Source organism: Rutilus rutilus, assembly GCF_951802725.1.
Source record: "Rutilus rutilus genome assembly, chromosome: 6".
NCBI classification, from domain to species: Eukaryota; Metazoa; Chordata; class Actinopteri; order Cypriniformes; family Leuciscidae; genus Rutilus; species Rutilus rutilus.
The window spans coordinates 4,525,623-4,538,035 of NC_140214.1; the positions used below are offsets into that span (position 1 = coordinate 4,525,623).

Below are 12,413 nucleotides of genomic sequence, written 5' to 3' on the forward strand. Positions count from 1 at the left end.
ATGTATAGAAAGAGGTATGTGGTCTAATTTAACACAAGAAGCTTAGAGATGAAGGTTTTCTCCGTCTAAACAGGTTTTGCACAGACTATCAGTGTACTTTACCATGCAGAGAAAACTTCAATGATTAATTTACGACTACTTTAGAATGATAAAACTACATGCCAGTTAATAATAATGGACCATTATTCAGATCACTCTCGGTTTTAGTGTAATTAGAAGCAGAATTGTTGTTGTGATACGAGTCTTTTAGCAGTGCCTCTCTCTTTGAGGCGGGGTTTATGTCGTCACGTGATGTGAGTGACAGCTAAGCCGAATTTCTCCAGTCGGTTTCCGTTAGGTCTGGGAGGGAGATGGTCAGAGTTTGTGTTTTACAGATGAACAGTCTGCTGTGACCGTGATAGATGAGAGTCGACAGAACAATGCTTCAGCTGCCATAACGTGCTTTACAATGGCCATCAGGGAATTGAAAGTTTGTCTGCTAGGGGTGAGTGTTGAGATTCCTCTGTCTGTCTGTCTGCGGCTTCAAACGCTTCAGGTTGCTTCGACACACACACACACACACACACACACACAACAGACAGACTGGAACTGTGATGATTCCTGCTTCCTTTTTCCTAACTAACTAACGCGTTGAGATGTTTTACCGTCACGAAGGTCCTCTTTCAGTCACGCAAAGCTTCGTGAAATCCGAACGCAAATAACTTGAGAGAGTTGGAGCCGAAGCTGGAAGTGTTTTCGCATAAATTCGTTCTTTTGGAATGTTTGCGGCCATGACGTCACCTCGTTCTGGAGACTGGCAGTGTTCGAAATGGAATTCTAGCATACTCTGAGTCTGCAGTACACCGTTTAAAAAACAGTATGAAAAACAGGATACATTGCTTTAAAAAAGATGACACTATCGTATACTACTCTTACTTTTTCCGCAGTATGCATAACTGTGCATAGTATGCAGATTTTCACTTTACATGGAATACCCGGATGGCCTATAGTTGTAACTGATTTTTAACATCTTTATGACTTGATTAAAATTAACCTAAAGTTAAGACTGGATTAATGTAAGGAGCTCATGTGACAACAATGTAGCTTACTAAAGTTTCAAACTTTTAGTGACATACTCTGTTTTACATACTTTAAAAGAAAAATAGCAGGCTGTATTACAGTATACTCCTGTAATAGTATACAGTAAGCAGTTAGTATTAGCACACTATGACACACTAAATATAATTTAGCCTACTAGCGATCAGATAAAATAATGATTCAAGTTGGTGTTGTCTCATATTTGTTCATATTACTCCTGGTTCATTCGTCACACTTGCAAGCCCGTCTATTGGTCCAATGAGGGTTTCCGATAATACGGGGAAGGTTTCTCTGTGTATTACTTGTCTTTCCTTTTCGCAACACAACAAGAATAAATGCAATATATTTTCTCACATGTATTGACTCGTAAAACTAAAGGTCAAGTGCATTGCATTATGGGGTACAGTATTCTGAGCAAGTGCCTTATAGTTGTATACTAAAGCAAATTTAGGTCATCCAGGTATTTTATACATCCAGAAAAGTTGCATGCAGGGTACGGTATGCATTCTGCAGATGTAGTCTACTTTGCGTAGTATTGTTGTGTGTTATTTTTGAAGCCGCACTCAGCTGTCAGCTGCAATAGATGTTTTTAAAGTTTTTTTTTTGTTTAATCCCCTGAGTCACTTGAAGTCACACATCATCAAGTGAGACACTTCATCAGCGAGACACATTTGGACGTCAATATTTCATGTATTTGATATTTTATGATGTTTGTTTTTCTTTTTCTCATACTCATACAGGACACAGGTGTGGGGAAATCAAGTATTGTGTGTCGATTTGTTCAAGATCACTTTGACCACAACATCAGTCCAACGATAGGGTAGGGGCATCTGTTTACTAAAAATCATATTTATAGAGATTTACACACAAGTGAAGCATGAGACCACCTTCTTTCTGCTCTGCTGGTTGAATCTGTGTCTAAATATTCCTTTATGAGTCAAACACTCCGGAGCCAACACTGAACTGCTGATTCCGAGTCAGTTTGTTTGTCTCCTCTCAGTTTCGTTCACATCAGCACACGCTGGTTTCTCTGTTGGGTTAGTCATTACTTTTAGAATAGAGAATATTTTTAGCTTTTCTGTTTTTGCACCGTTTGCACTTTAAACAGAAGCTCTTGCAAAATATTGTTTTTATTTTAGTCATGGTTAACATTGTCATTTCCTCTTTGAATGATGTCTGTATAATATAAGTTTAGGGCATTGTGCATTTTTGCTTTTTTATTGTTTATTATTCATTTTTTTTATTGCATTTAATACACACTGCCTGGACCCCCCAAAAAAGTCACTGTTTGGATCATTATTGCAGTGATTATTATGTTTCTAGCATGTTATTTTTGGCAACAGGCAACAGTGTGTGTAGCTTTTCATTTCTTAAACACCCATGTAGGAAGACACATCATGGCCATATTCCAGGATGACAATATCAAGATTCATCAGGATCAAACTGTGAAAGAATGGTTGCGAGGAGCATGAAGAATCATTTTCACACATGAATTAATCCTCTGAGTCCAGAGCTTAAATTCAGTGACGTCTCTGGGATGTGCTGGAGGAGACTTTACAGAGTGCTGGACTCTTGCATTGCCAATACACGATCTTTACCAAAAATTAATGCAACTCTTGATGGAGATTACATCACAACATATATTTCCATGAGGTGCATGAAACATAATCACTGCGATAATGATCCAATCATAGACTCTTACAAATTTGCCTATTTAAATCCAAACAGTGACTTTTTTGTGTGTGTGTATTACCATATTTGTATCCTAATGATATAGATAATTATTTGTTTTTTCAGTGCATCATTTTTAACTAAGACCGTCCCATGTGAAAATGAACTTCACAAGTTTCTGATCTGGGACACCGCAGGGCAGGAGCGGGTGAGAACGTCTAGTTGTTTAATTCATAAATTAGAGTTTAGGTGTATGAATGTTTTATGTAAAGTTTGTCTCTAACCTTGTTTCTGCGGCCTCTATGGTCAATATCATATATGTATACATGTGCTTTACTCATTTATGTGTTTGTTTTTATTTCACCAAAGATCATTATTTTCTTCCTTAATGCATGCATTTGTGTTTAGTTGATCTTTGAGCAGATTCATGCATCTACTTCTGTCTTAAAGCTTCATACAACCACACAAATAATACAAATAAATGAAGCACCATCAGTTCTCTGAGATAGTTAACTCCCACTCCATCCCATGATCCATAGCGTTCAGCTTCTGTTCTCCACCCACATATACACACAACGGATTCCTGTCCGTGTATCTGTGCCCTTTAATTCCCAACTTAAAGCAGTAGTTCGCTCAAAAAGGAAAATTCTGTCATTTACGTTTGGAACATCTTGTGAGTGAGTAAATGATGACCGAAGTTTATTTTTGGATGAACTATCCCTTTAACACAAGATTAAAGGATGCGAGACAATTCTACGTCAGACCTTTGTCATCAGTTAGAGAAATTTCATTTCGTTTCCAACACACACTCACAGTTCAGAGTTCACTGTAGGGGTGACTCATTGGGTGCGGTGGAAATGTGTGTGTGTGTGAGTTTGAGAAAGTGCTGGCATGACTTTGTGTTCACGTCTTTGTTCACTATTAGCATGTGCATCTGTTCAGATCGCTCTGAAAAAAAGGCGTCCCCCTTTTGAACTCGCTCAGACGTAATTGCCGTCTACTTCTTTACAGCAAATCTGCATCTCCTGCATCTGTCTGAACCAAAACCAGCTCAAGTGATCCTAATGTGCTTTATTTATCATTAATGCAGTTTACAGTAACTGTGAGTGGTGTTTTCCGGTGCAAACCTTGCCTGAAGTATGAGCAATAGTGATGTTTGCCTTATTTAAAACGTAACATGTATGTTAATATAGTAATCAAAATGAAATTTTACAATCTTTAAAAGCTCCCAACGTTAACAAAGTGTATCTTATTTTTCTCCAGTTTCATTCGTTGGCTCCCATGTATTACAGAGGCTCTGCAGCAGCCGTCATTGTGTATGACATCACAAAGCTCGTAAGTGTGCGTCATCAGTAGGCGCGTTTCCATTACAGATTTGCGCAAAACAATTTTTTTTTTTTTTTTTTTTAAATTGTATTATTATTATTATTATTATTATTTTTTTTATTTTTTTTCCTTTCTTTTTTTTTTTTTTTTTTTTTTCTAAATATCGATAAAAAACTATTGCGAAATGACGGCGTTTCCATTAACCGATGTTATGCGACTAAAACGTCATTTTTTCCTCTCGCGATAAGTCATTCCAAAAATCATGGCAACGGACTTGGTAAGTTTATATACCAAGTTTATATATCACAGCCACGTACTGCACTAGACATTATTATTATTAATGGAAGGAAACGTAGGCGTGTTTTCCAAGCATTAATGGTAAGGAAAGACCCTTATACTGTGAGCGGCACATATGAGGTGTTTCTGGGTTTTTCTCCCTCATTTCTGCTTCGAGGTCTTGATTGTGGCATTTCTTTGAGGTTGAGAATCCAGTATTCCTGTAATTCTTCTGTCTTTTATGAATTTAATAAAGAACTCTGTCTCGTATTCTGTCCAAACACACCGCGTCATCTAAGTCAGGTGACTGTAAATGCGCAAAAACTGTTTCCATTGCAGTTTTGCGAAATATTCCTTTTTCGAATTGCCTGAAAAACACCTCATGCGAGCGTAAAAACTTTTAGGCGATAAATGAGAGTTTTTGCGAAATTGACGTGTTTCTATTGGGCGTATTCGCAATTTCAATTTGCGCAATTTGAAGGGTAATGGAAACGCGGTTAGTGTGTTTGTGCAATTCCTTTCCAAGTTGTTTCTATTTAAAAAGCATGTTTAACTGTGTTTAAGATGCAGTTTACGGAAATATGTCATTGTTTATTTGTTTATAATTGTTGGAGAAAACAAACATTTTGAAAATAGATTTTACACCTCTTTTGCATCTCAGTTGTTTCTCTGATCTGTGAAACAGCAGCTTGTGTTTTTTGTGTCTGGTTTCTGCAGGACTCTTTCCAGACGTTAAAGAAGTGGGTAAAGGAGCTGAAGGAACATGGGCCAGAGGATATTGTCGTGGCCATAGCAGGAAATAAGAACGATCTGGGTGACATCAGGTTGATAAAAACCCTCTTGCTCTCTCTGAGAACGTATTATATTCTGTGAAGTTTCTTTCCAAAGCTGCTCCTGCTTAGATTTTCACGTCTTATACATGTATATATTGTGTGATAATTGTACTTGAAGTTGACATGAAATGAAAACTGACCCTGTTGACAATCTTAAAACAGAAACTGCTCTTATGTGCATGATTCATAAGTGCATGTTATTCCAAAGAAATTAAAGTATAATCTTTCATCAAAATGTAATAACTTGCGATCCAGTCAAATCCTAATGGATAAACTGGACTGTCGGTCTTTGCGTCTGTGTAATTATACAACATTTGCAGGCAGTCTGTTTTCGATGAACCCCTTTGGTGTTTGTTTCGGTCCTGCCCTTGCTTGGATGTCTGTGAGCAAGCTCATTATTTACTCATATTCAATGTTTTTTTATTTTTTTTAGGGAAGTTCCAACTAAAGAGGCGAAAGATTTTGCAGAGTCAATTGCTGCCATATTTATGGAGACCAGTGCCAGAAATGCAGTTAACATAGAGGAGCTGTTCCAGAAAATCAGTAAGTATCACTAGAGCCCGACCGATATGGATTTTTGGGGGCCGATACCGATAAAAAAAGCCAGATACCGATATATCGGCCGATATTATTTATGTGTATATTATAATACAGTAGTAATATTATTTATGTGTATTATAGTACAGTACCAGTCAAAAGTTTGGACACACTTTCCTATTGGTGTGTACAAACTTTTGATGGGTACTGTATATAGAATACACAGTATAAACAGAATAAATATATAAACGTTTTGCGATCACTCAAATGTGGTTATCAAACACTTGTGTGACAAAGATATGTAATGGAGGCAGGGTGAATGATAGAATGAGAATGATACATTTGAGCTGTAACCAAACTAGTTTGCATTGCATGTTATATTATATTATATTCTAAATACGGTTGCATAATCTTCACTGACGACTTTGTCTTTTAATTTAGTCACGTTATATAAAACATAACTTGTATCAATAAATATATCAAAAGTGTCACTGACAAAACCTTATTATCTTCTATTTTTAGTCTTAATTCCTCTAATCTCTACCAGTGGAGCAAGATCTCAGATCTTTTTACTAAAGTAAAATTAATAATATCATAATGAAAACGTACATATGTACAGTACTTTTATACTATTTTAAATAAGTAGTAAGCAAAATGTACTAAACGTGAAACTAGGCTACTCTTAATGCAAAATGGCCCTATATAAAGTGTTATAATTATATAAATTATTGGAATATTGCTTGATGTTGTAACATAGCGTTATAGGCAGAATTAGCTTTAACACTTGTCTACACCGGACGCGGCCGTTATTGCTCGCGTCGCAACAGCTGTTTACCCTAGACGCGAAAAAGCGCCCTTTACAAAGCAGAATGGGGCATCAGTTTACTGTCGGAGATTTGTCGCTCGCATTTTAATCAATGTTTCATCAACCAATTGCCTGGATTAGTAAATATAGCAGACAATATAATCAGGACTTCTCAGCTGCGCGCTTGTAATAGTCACAAGCTCACACAATACGTGACAGAGGCTGGTAGCAGAGAAATCAATTCTGTGAATTACACTGCGCAAATCAAAAGTAATAGGCTACTACCCACCGGATGAAGAAGGGTTGGCTCTCAACAGAACATAAAATATTCATTTTATTTTATTTTTCGTGTTCGCATTTATGAGGAAAAAACAATGTTACGGACGTGACAAGCTCTGAAAGCGGCACTAAAGTGCTTTAAAACTTTCACAGAGACCTCAAACAGAAAGCACAAAGCCTTTCATTAAAGTGAATTTCATTTTGTATAAATTGTACCTTAATTTTAATCAATGTTTCATCAACCAATTGCCTGGATTTAATAAATAAGAAGTAAATATAGCGGACAATAGATAATCTCGACACGGAGGTGCCGTGAACTGCAACTCGTCTCATAAATGAACCAAAACTCAGCGTATAGACCTGAGAAATATATCTATATTGAAATGTCTACTTTTAAACAGAACAATTCAAAACGAAAGACAGACTGCTCTCTGCTTATGTAATCCGTATGAAATGTGCATTTCTCTCTGGCGTGTTCACTGAAGATCGCGAGTCAGCGTCGTCAACTTTGCAGCCGACACTGACTGAAAACACTTGTTTATTAATAAACAATTAAAATGTCTCCTTGCTATATTTGATGTATTCATAATCATTACTTTTGCCAGTTCTTTGTGACAGCTTTTAGGTGCTTTATTGGCAGCGCCATCCTTACATAAATCACCGCACCCCGCATTTTTTTAAATAATCATTTATCGGCCATTATAAATGCCGATACCGATAGTTAGGAAAATGCCTAATATCGGCCGATAATATCGGCCCGCCGATATATCGGTCGGGCTCTAAGTATCACTAAAACTAGTCAAGTGTCCACGCTACACCTGACCCACCGTAGCAAACCCGAAACGCTACAGGTTTATTTTCAGTTTTTTTATTAAACATTTACTTACAAAATACAAAAGTGAAAAGACATAAGCCAGAAAGGAAAGCCAGAGGTTCAGGGACTGATAAATATTACAGCACATTTGAATTAAGAGACAGAAAGAAAGACAAATAAATAAATACAAACAAAAAATAAAATAAAAAATGAGGAAGAAAACAATTCTCCCCACAAAACATAAAATAATAATAATAATAAAAAATGTAAGCTGCAAGCAGCATTTATCGGGGTTCAAGCAGTTAAGGCCTTTAAGCACACAAGCATCAAAAGACATTAAATTTTATTTAGCAAGCATGTAACCACTGACATAATAGATGGAAAACACCATTTACAGCCAATACAGGCAATGTACCATAGGAAATATATGGTTTTAAAGCTTTTTAACAGCTTTTTATGGGTCTGGTTCCGATTGGGCGAAAAACCAGGGACTAGTTCGCCAAAGTAGGTTTTGGACAAAATTGGCCGAGAATCTAGGACAAACTGTCTAGGAGTTATGAGCAATTTAGTAAATGTGGTCATTATAGCGCCACCTATGGGCCAATCTGGGTCATATTTTGATAACCTCTCCTCGATTTTTGTACTACCATCTGGCAAAGTTTCAAGGTTCCAGCTCTTACGGTTTGGGCTGCACGATGCGTTTTACGGCAGAAGAAAAATAAGAATAAAAATCGGTACAATTACAATAGGGTTTCAGCACTTTGTGCTTGAACCCCTAATTATACAAAAACGCCAAAAAATGCGAAATGCTACAGCTATAGGGATTGCTAGAGAATGTTTTTTCTCTGTATCATCATCATCATCTCCCTCATTTACTCTCATTTTCCAGTATTTTGTGAAGCGTTCTCAAGTTAGTGATTTACTATACTAATAGAAAAGTTATTTAAAGGTGACATAATGCCCCTTTTCACAAGATGTAATATAAATCTATGGTGTCCCAGATCATTCATTATAGCTTGTCAAAGTTGCCCCCTTTTTGGGTGTGAACAAAAACGCGCTGTTTTTGTGTGTCTGTCCCTTTAAATGCAAATGAGCTGCTGCTCTCCGCCTCCGTTCAGAAGACGGCCGATCCTTCTCACGAGCTTCGGATACTCGGCAATAACAAAACACGCTAATTTCAGTCAAATTTCAGAAATAACAGTAGCGGAGTGCAGCCTTACGGAGAGACTCAGGAAGAGGTTGCAACTTTTAGACGCACCTGGACGTGATGAGTGGTTAGTGGATACAGTTATGTAGTTGTTGTGGAGTTACATTGATTAATCTCATCGACTTGCATGTACCTTCATGTTTAACTTTTACACAAGTTGACAGTTCCCTGAGGTCTTTATAAGACAGCTGTGAATTTTTTTTTTTTCAGAACAGAACAGTTCAGAACTCAAACTTTAATGCCATTGCATTAGAGCTGGTTACACTGTTGTCACTGGCTAAAACCAAATGGCGGCGCCGTGGGTGGAAAATGTGCAGATTAAGGGTTCAGTAATATGTTTCTGATCTGCTTATTTTTTTACATGCTTGCAGAGAAAGGCTTACCAAAACAAAGTTACCAGGTTTCACTTTTCATGTTTTCTGGGTTGGTAGATGCACCGGGGACCCGATTATAGCACTTAAACACGGGAAAAGTCAGATTTTCATGATATGTCCCCTTTAAAGGGGTAGTAGTTCACCCAAAAATGAAAACTGTCATCATTTACTCACCCTCATGTTGTTCCAAACCTGTGTGAGTTTCTTTCTTCTGTTGAACACAAAGGGATAGTTCACCCAGTTACTTCTTCTAAGGTGGTGCTTTACAGGGTTGAAAGGGTTGTTAGGGTGGAGGGTGTCCATAAACCCTTTCAAACATGGTCAAACTAGCTTTAATTCAATGCTTTGAGTGATGTATAGCTTTTATAAAAATATGATGAAATGCCAATTTACATAAAAACACACTAATGCGCAATATTGCTTTTGTAAAATTATGAAATGGCAATTTACATAACACACTAATGCTCAATAACTACACTACTGTCCAAAAAATTTAAGGGGCAGTATGTTTTAAAAAAAAATTTTTTAAGAAAATAATATTTTTATTCAGCAAGGATTCATTAAATTGATCAAAAGTGAGAGTAAAAAAGACAAATACAATGTTATAAAAGATTTCTATTTTAAATAAACTGTTCAAAAACAACTGTTTTCAACATTGATGATAATCAAATTATTATTTAAATTAAAATGAATATTTTACAATATTTAATTTTTTTACTGTATTTTATTTAAATAAATGCAGCTTTGGTGAGATTAAGAGACTTCTTTCAAAATCATTAAAAACTCTTACCGACCCCAAAATGTCATGGCTTTGCACAGTAATAAATGTATGCAAGTTAAAATAACTCCTTTAGTGGAGTATTTCATTCTAGCCGTCCGCGACGATGACGCAACGCTAATTTTAACGTGTTGCAAATATTTCTCAGTCATCTCCATCACCTCTGTGTCACATCTGACATCAGTTTGTGTTTTGAAAGATTGAGTTTCATTATGCTAGCGGCCGCTGTATTTAATCTAATGCAGTGACATGCGCACACTAACTAGACGTGGCTTAATTGTTCACGTTCTCGCATCTGTGTGCAGGTCGACAGATCCCTCCGCTGGAGAACACGGACGCTGACAGTCACGAATCCTTTAAACTGACACGACAGCCTCCTCCCTCCACCAAACGCTGCTGTTAGACATCCGCAAGTCACTACAAACACCCTAGAGCGTGATTTCCTGTGGGATCTGACCCGTGTGCTGCATAGATTGGGATCAAATTAAACAAATCAAGGTGTGTTAATGTTAATGATGAGGATACAGTCAAATGACTGACAAACATGTACGTTACAGTAGAAAACAGCAATTGCTGCTGAACAGTTATATACCAAGTCACAATGTTTTCTGAATATTGCAGTGATGCTGAGCAACTTTGAGAGGTGAGTTATCATGACTTGAAATAGACTTAATATCAAGTTTTTTTTAAATGCAATATTGTGTTTTTTTTGTTTTTTTATGTGTGCAATATTGTATAATTTAAACGCTGTCTGTCCAGTAGTAGTTAGTGCTGTGTTTACACAATAATAAGTGCCTTAGAAATGCCTTTTTAATGTCGTTTCGACACATAGATGTAAAAACAAAAGCTTTGATTGGTTATTTCTAATCTGGCTTCTTACAATGACATAGGATCGAGTGATGTAAATGACATACAGAGTCGCAAATATGTTGGTCACACTTTGTATTACAGTGTTTATGTTATTACTCTCCTAAAAATAAAGGTTCTTTATTGGCGTTGATGGTTCCATAAAGAACCTTTAACATCCATGGAACCTTTACATTCCACAAAAGTTTCATTATAGTGGAAAAAGGTACCTCTGATTATTAAAATGCTCTTTGCACCAAGAAAAAAATGGTTATTTTCAGAACTGGTCACTGAACGTTTCTTTGAGGATCCTAAAATGGTTCTTCTATGGCATTACTGCGAAAACCCCCTTTTGGAACTTTTATTTTTAGGTTTTCTATGCATAATACTAATAAACCACATATGTTTAATGCCATTTTTTCTTCCGTAGTGCTGTGTGTAATTGCACATAGTTACTGTTGTTGTTTTTAGAATTAATTCATTATATGGGCACGGTAAAATTAAGCGTTACCAATTTATTTATCCTGGGAAAGTGAGTTACTTAGTAATTATAATTTTGGTTATTTGTTCATCTATTAAAACTTTTTACAATTTTCTGTTAAATCTATTTGATCTATGTATATCTAGATAGATATGGATCACAAATAGATATATTTATCTATAAATCTATTAAAACACCCAGTATTAAGTGAAATATTTACCCCTTTATTAAACAAAACAAATGTGAGAGATCAGCCACCAGAGGGCACAGTTGACTTAACTGTGAACAACAGTTTTGTTAGTATTTTTGCGAACTTCTGCTTACCTGTTGCTGTCAATGGAAAAGAGGTTGACTCAACTGTTTGTTTTTATCCCACTAGAATGTGGGTTTTTGGTCAAAAAAAAAAAAATTTTTCAATGGTTCTGACAAAATTCTGGTCATCTGTTAAACAGGCACACTTATTAGCTGATCACTAAATTTGTACAACATTTCCTCCAAAAAGTTTAAACTGTGATTCGGCTGTGCTATCATTACTTTACATAAAGCATCTCGACCATATTCGCACAGCAACATTCGCTGAACCAGTGGCGAGTTTGGGACAGGGCTATTTGTTTGACCGACCGGGACTCTGCCATTGGTTGGGTCATTATTTTTGCAATTCCATTTGGATGAGACTAGTGCTTCAGAAATGGCACACTTCACCTTTAAGGCTAAAAGCATAAAAGCAGGGTAATTGTGCGTGCTCTTGCATTATCAGCCTACCTCGGTGTGGTTGCGAGTGGATTGATTACCTGCCCTTTAGTTTTTCAATTCTGTAATCGGAGTGATCTTTTCTGTCAATCACAGCTGGCAAAATCACAACATTACATGCAGTGTATAGTTCTATACACTAATAAATCAATCGTCACAGTCATCATTGATAAAGAATCACATGCAATATATATAACATTTAATATGAGTATATCTATATAATTATATCTCTTTTCTAAAATAAACGTTTGAAGGATTCAAATTTATAGTGTGAATTCACATATATGCCTTAACCTTGCAAATTCGCTCTGAATCGCAACAGAACTGGATGAGATCTGGTTATAATGGTTCCAATTATA

General features: G+C 36.4%; 1 protein-coding gene across 2 annotated transcripts; it reads left to right on the forward strand.

Annotated features, from left to right (window-relative positions):
- rab31 (RAB31, member RAS oncogene family) lies at positions 1-11,731 on the forward strand. 2 transcript variants are annotated; one of them, XM_084411914.1, is made up of 7 exons: positions 1-484; positions 1,818-1,897; positions 2,875-2,956; positions 4,012-4,083; positions 5,068-5,174; positions 5,617-5,726; positions 10,283-11,731. In XM_084411914.1, exons 1-7 carry the CDS (start codon positions 449-451, stop codon positions 10,378-10,380), a joined length of 585 nt encoding a protein of 194 aa, XP_084268040.1. In that variant the 5' UTR covers positions 1-448; the 3' UTR covers positions 10,381-11,731. The 2 variants fall into 2 exon arrangements, with proteins under 2 accessions (XP_084268040.1, XP_084268041.1); XM_084411915.1 differs by lacking the exon at positions 10,283-11,731 and adding an exon at positions 7,595-7,768 and having other exon boundaries at positions 310-484; positions 5,617-5,732.
- The last annotated feature ends 682 nt before the right edge of the window (positions 11,732-12,413 follow it).

What these genes read in the sequence shown, in the direction of transcription:
- rab31 (XM_084411914.1), top strand. Translation starts at nt 449, where the DNA reads ATGGCCATCAGGGAATTGAAAGTTTGTCTGCTAGGG. An exon ending in ACACCGCAGGGCAGGAGCGG is followed by an intron (nt 2,957 to 4,011) that starts GTGAGAACGTCT and finishes ATTTTTCTCCAG; the next exon opens with TTTCATTCGTTGGCTCCCAT. An exon ending in GGAGCTGTTCCAGAAAATCA is followed by an intron (nt 5,727 to 10,282) that starts GTAAGTATCACT and finishes ATCTGTGTGCAG; the next exon opens with GTCGACAGATCCCTCCGCTG.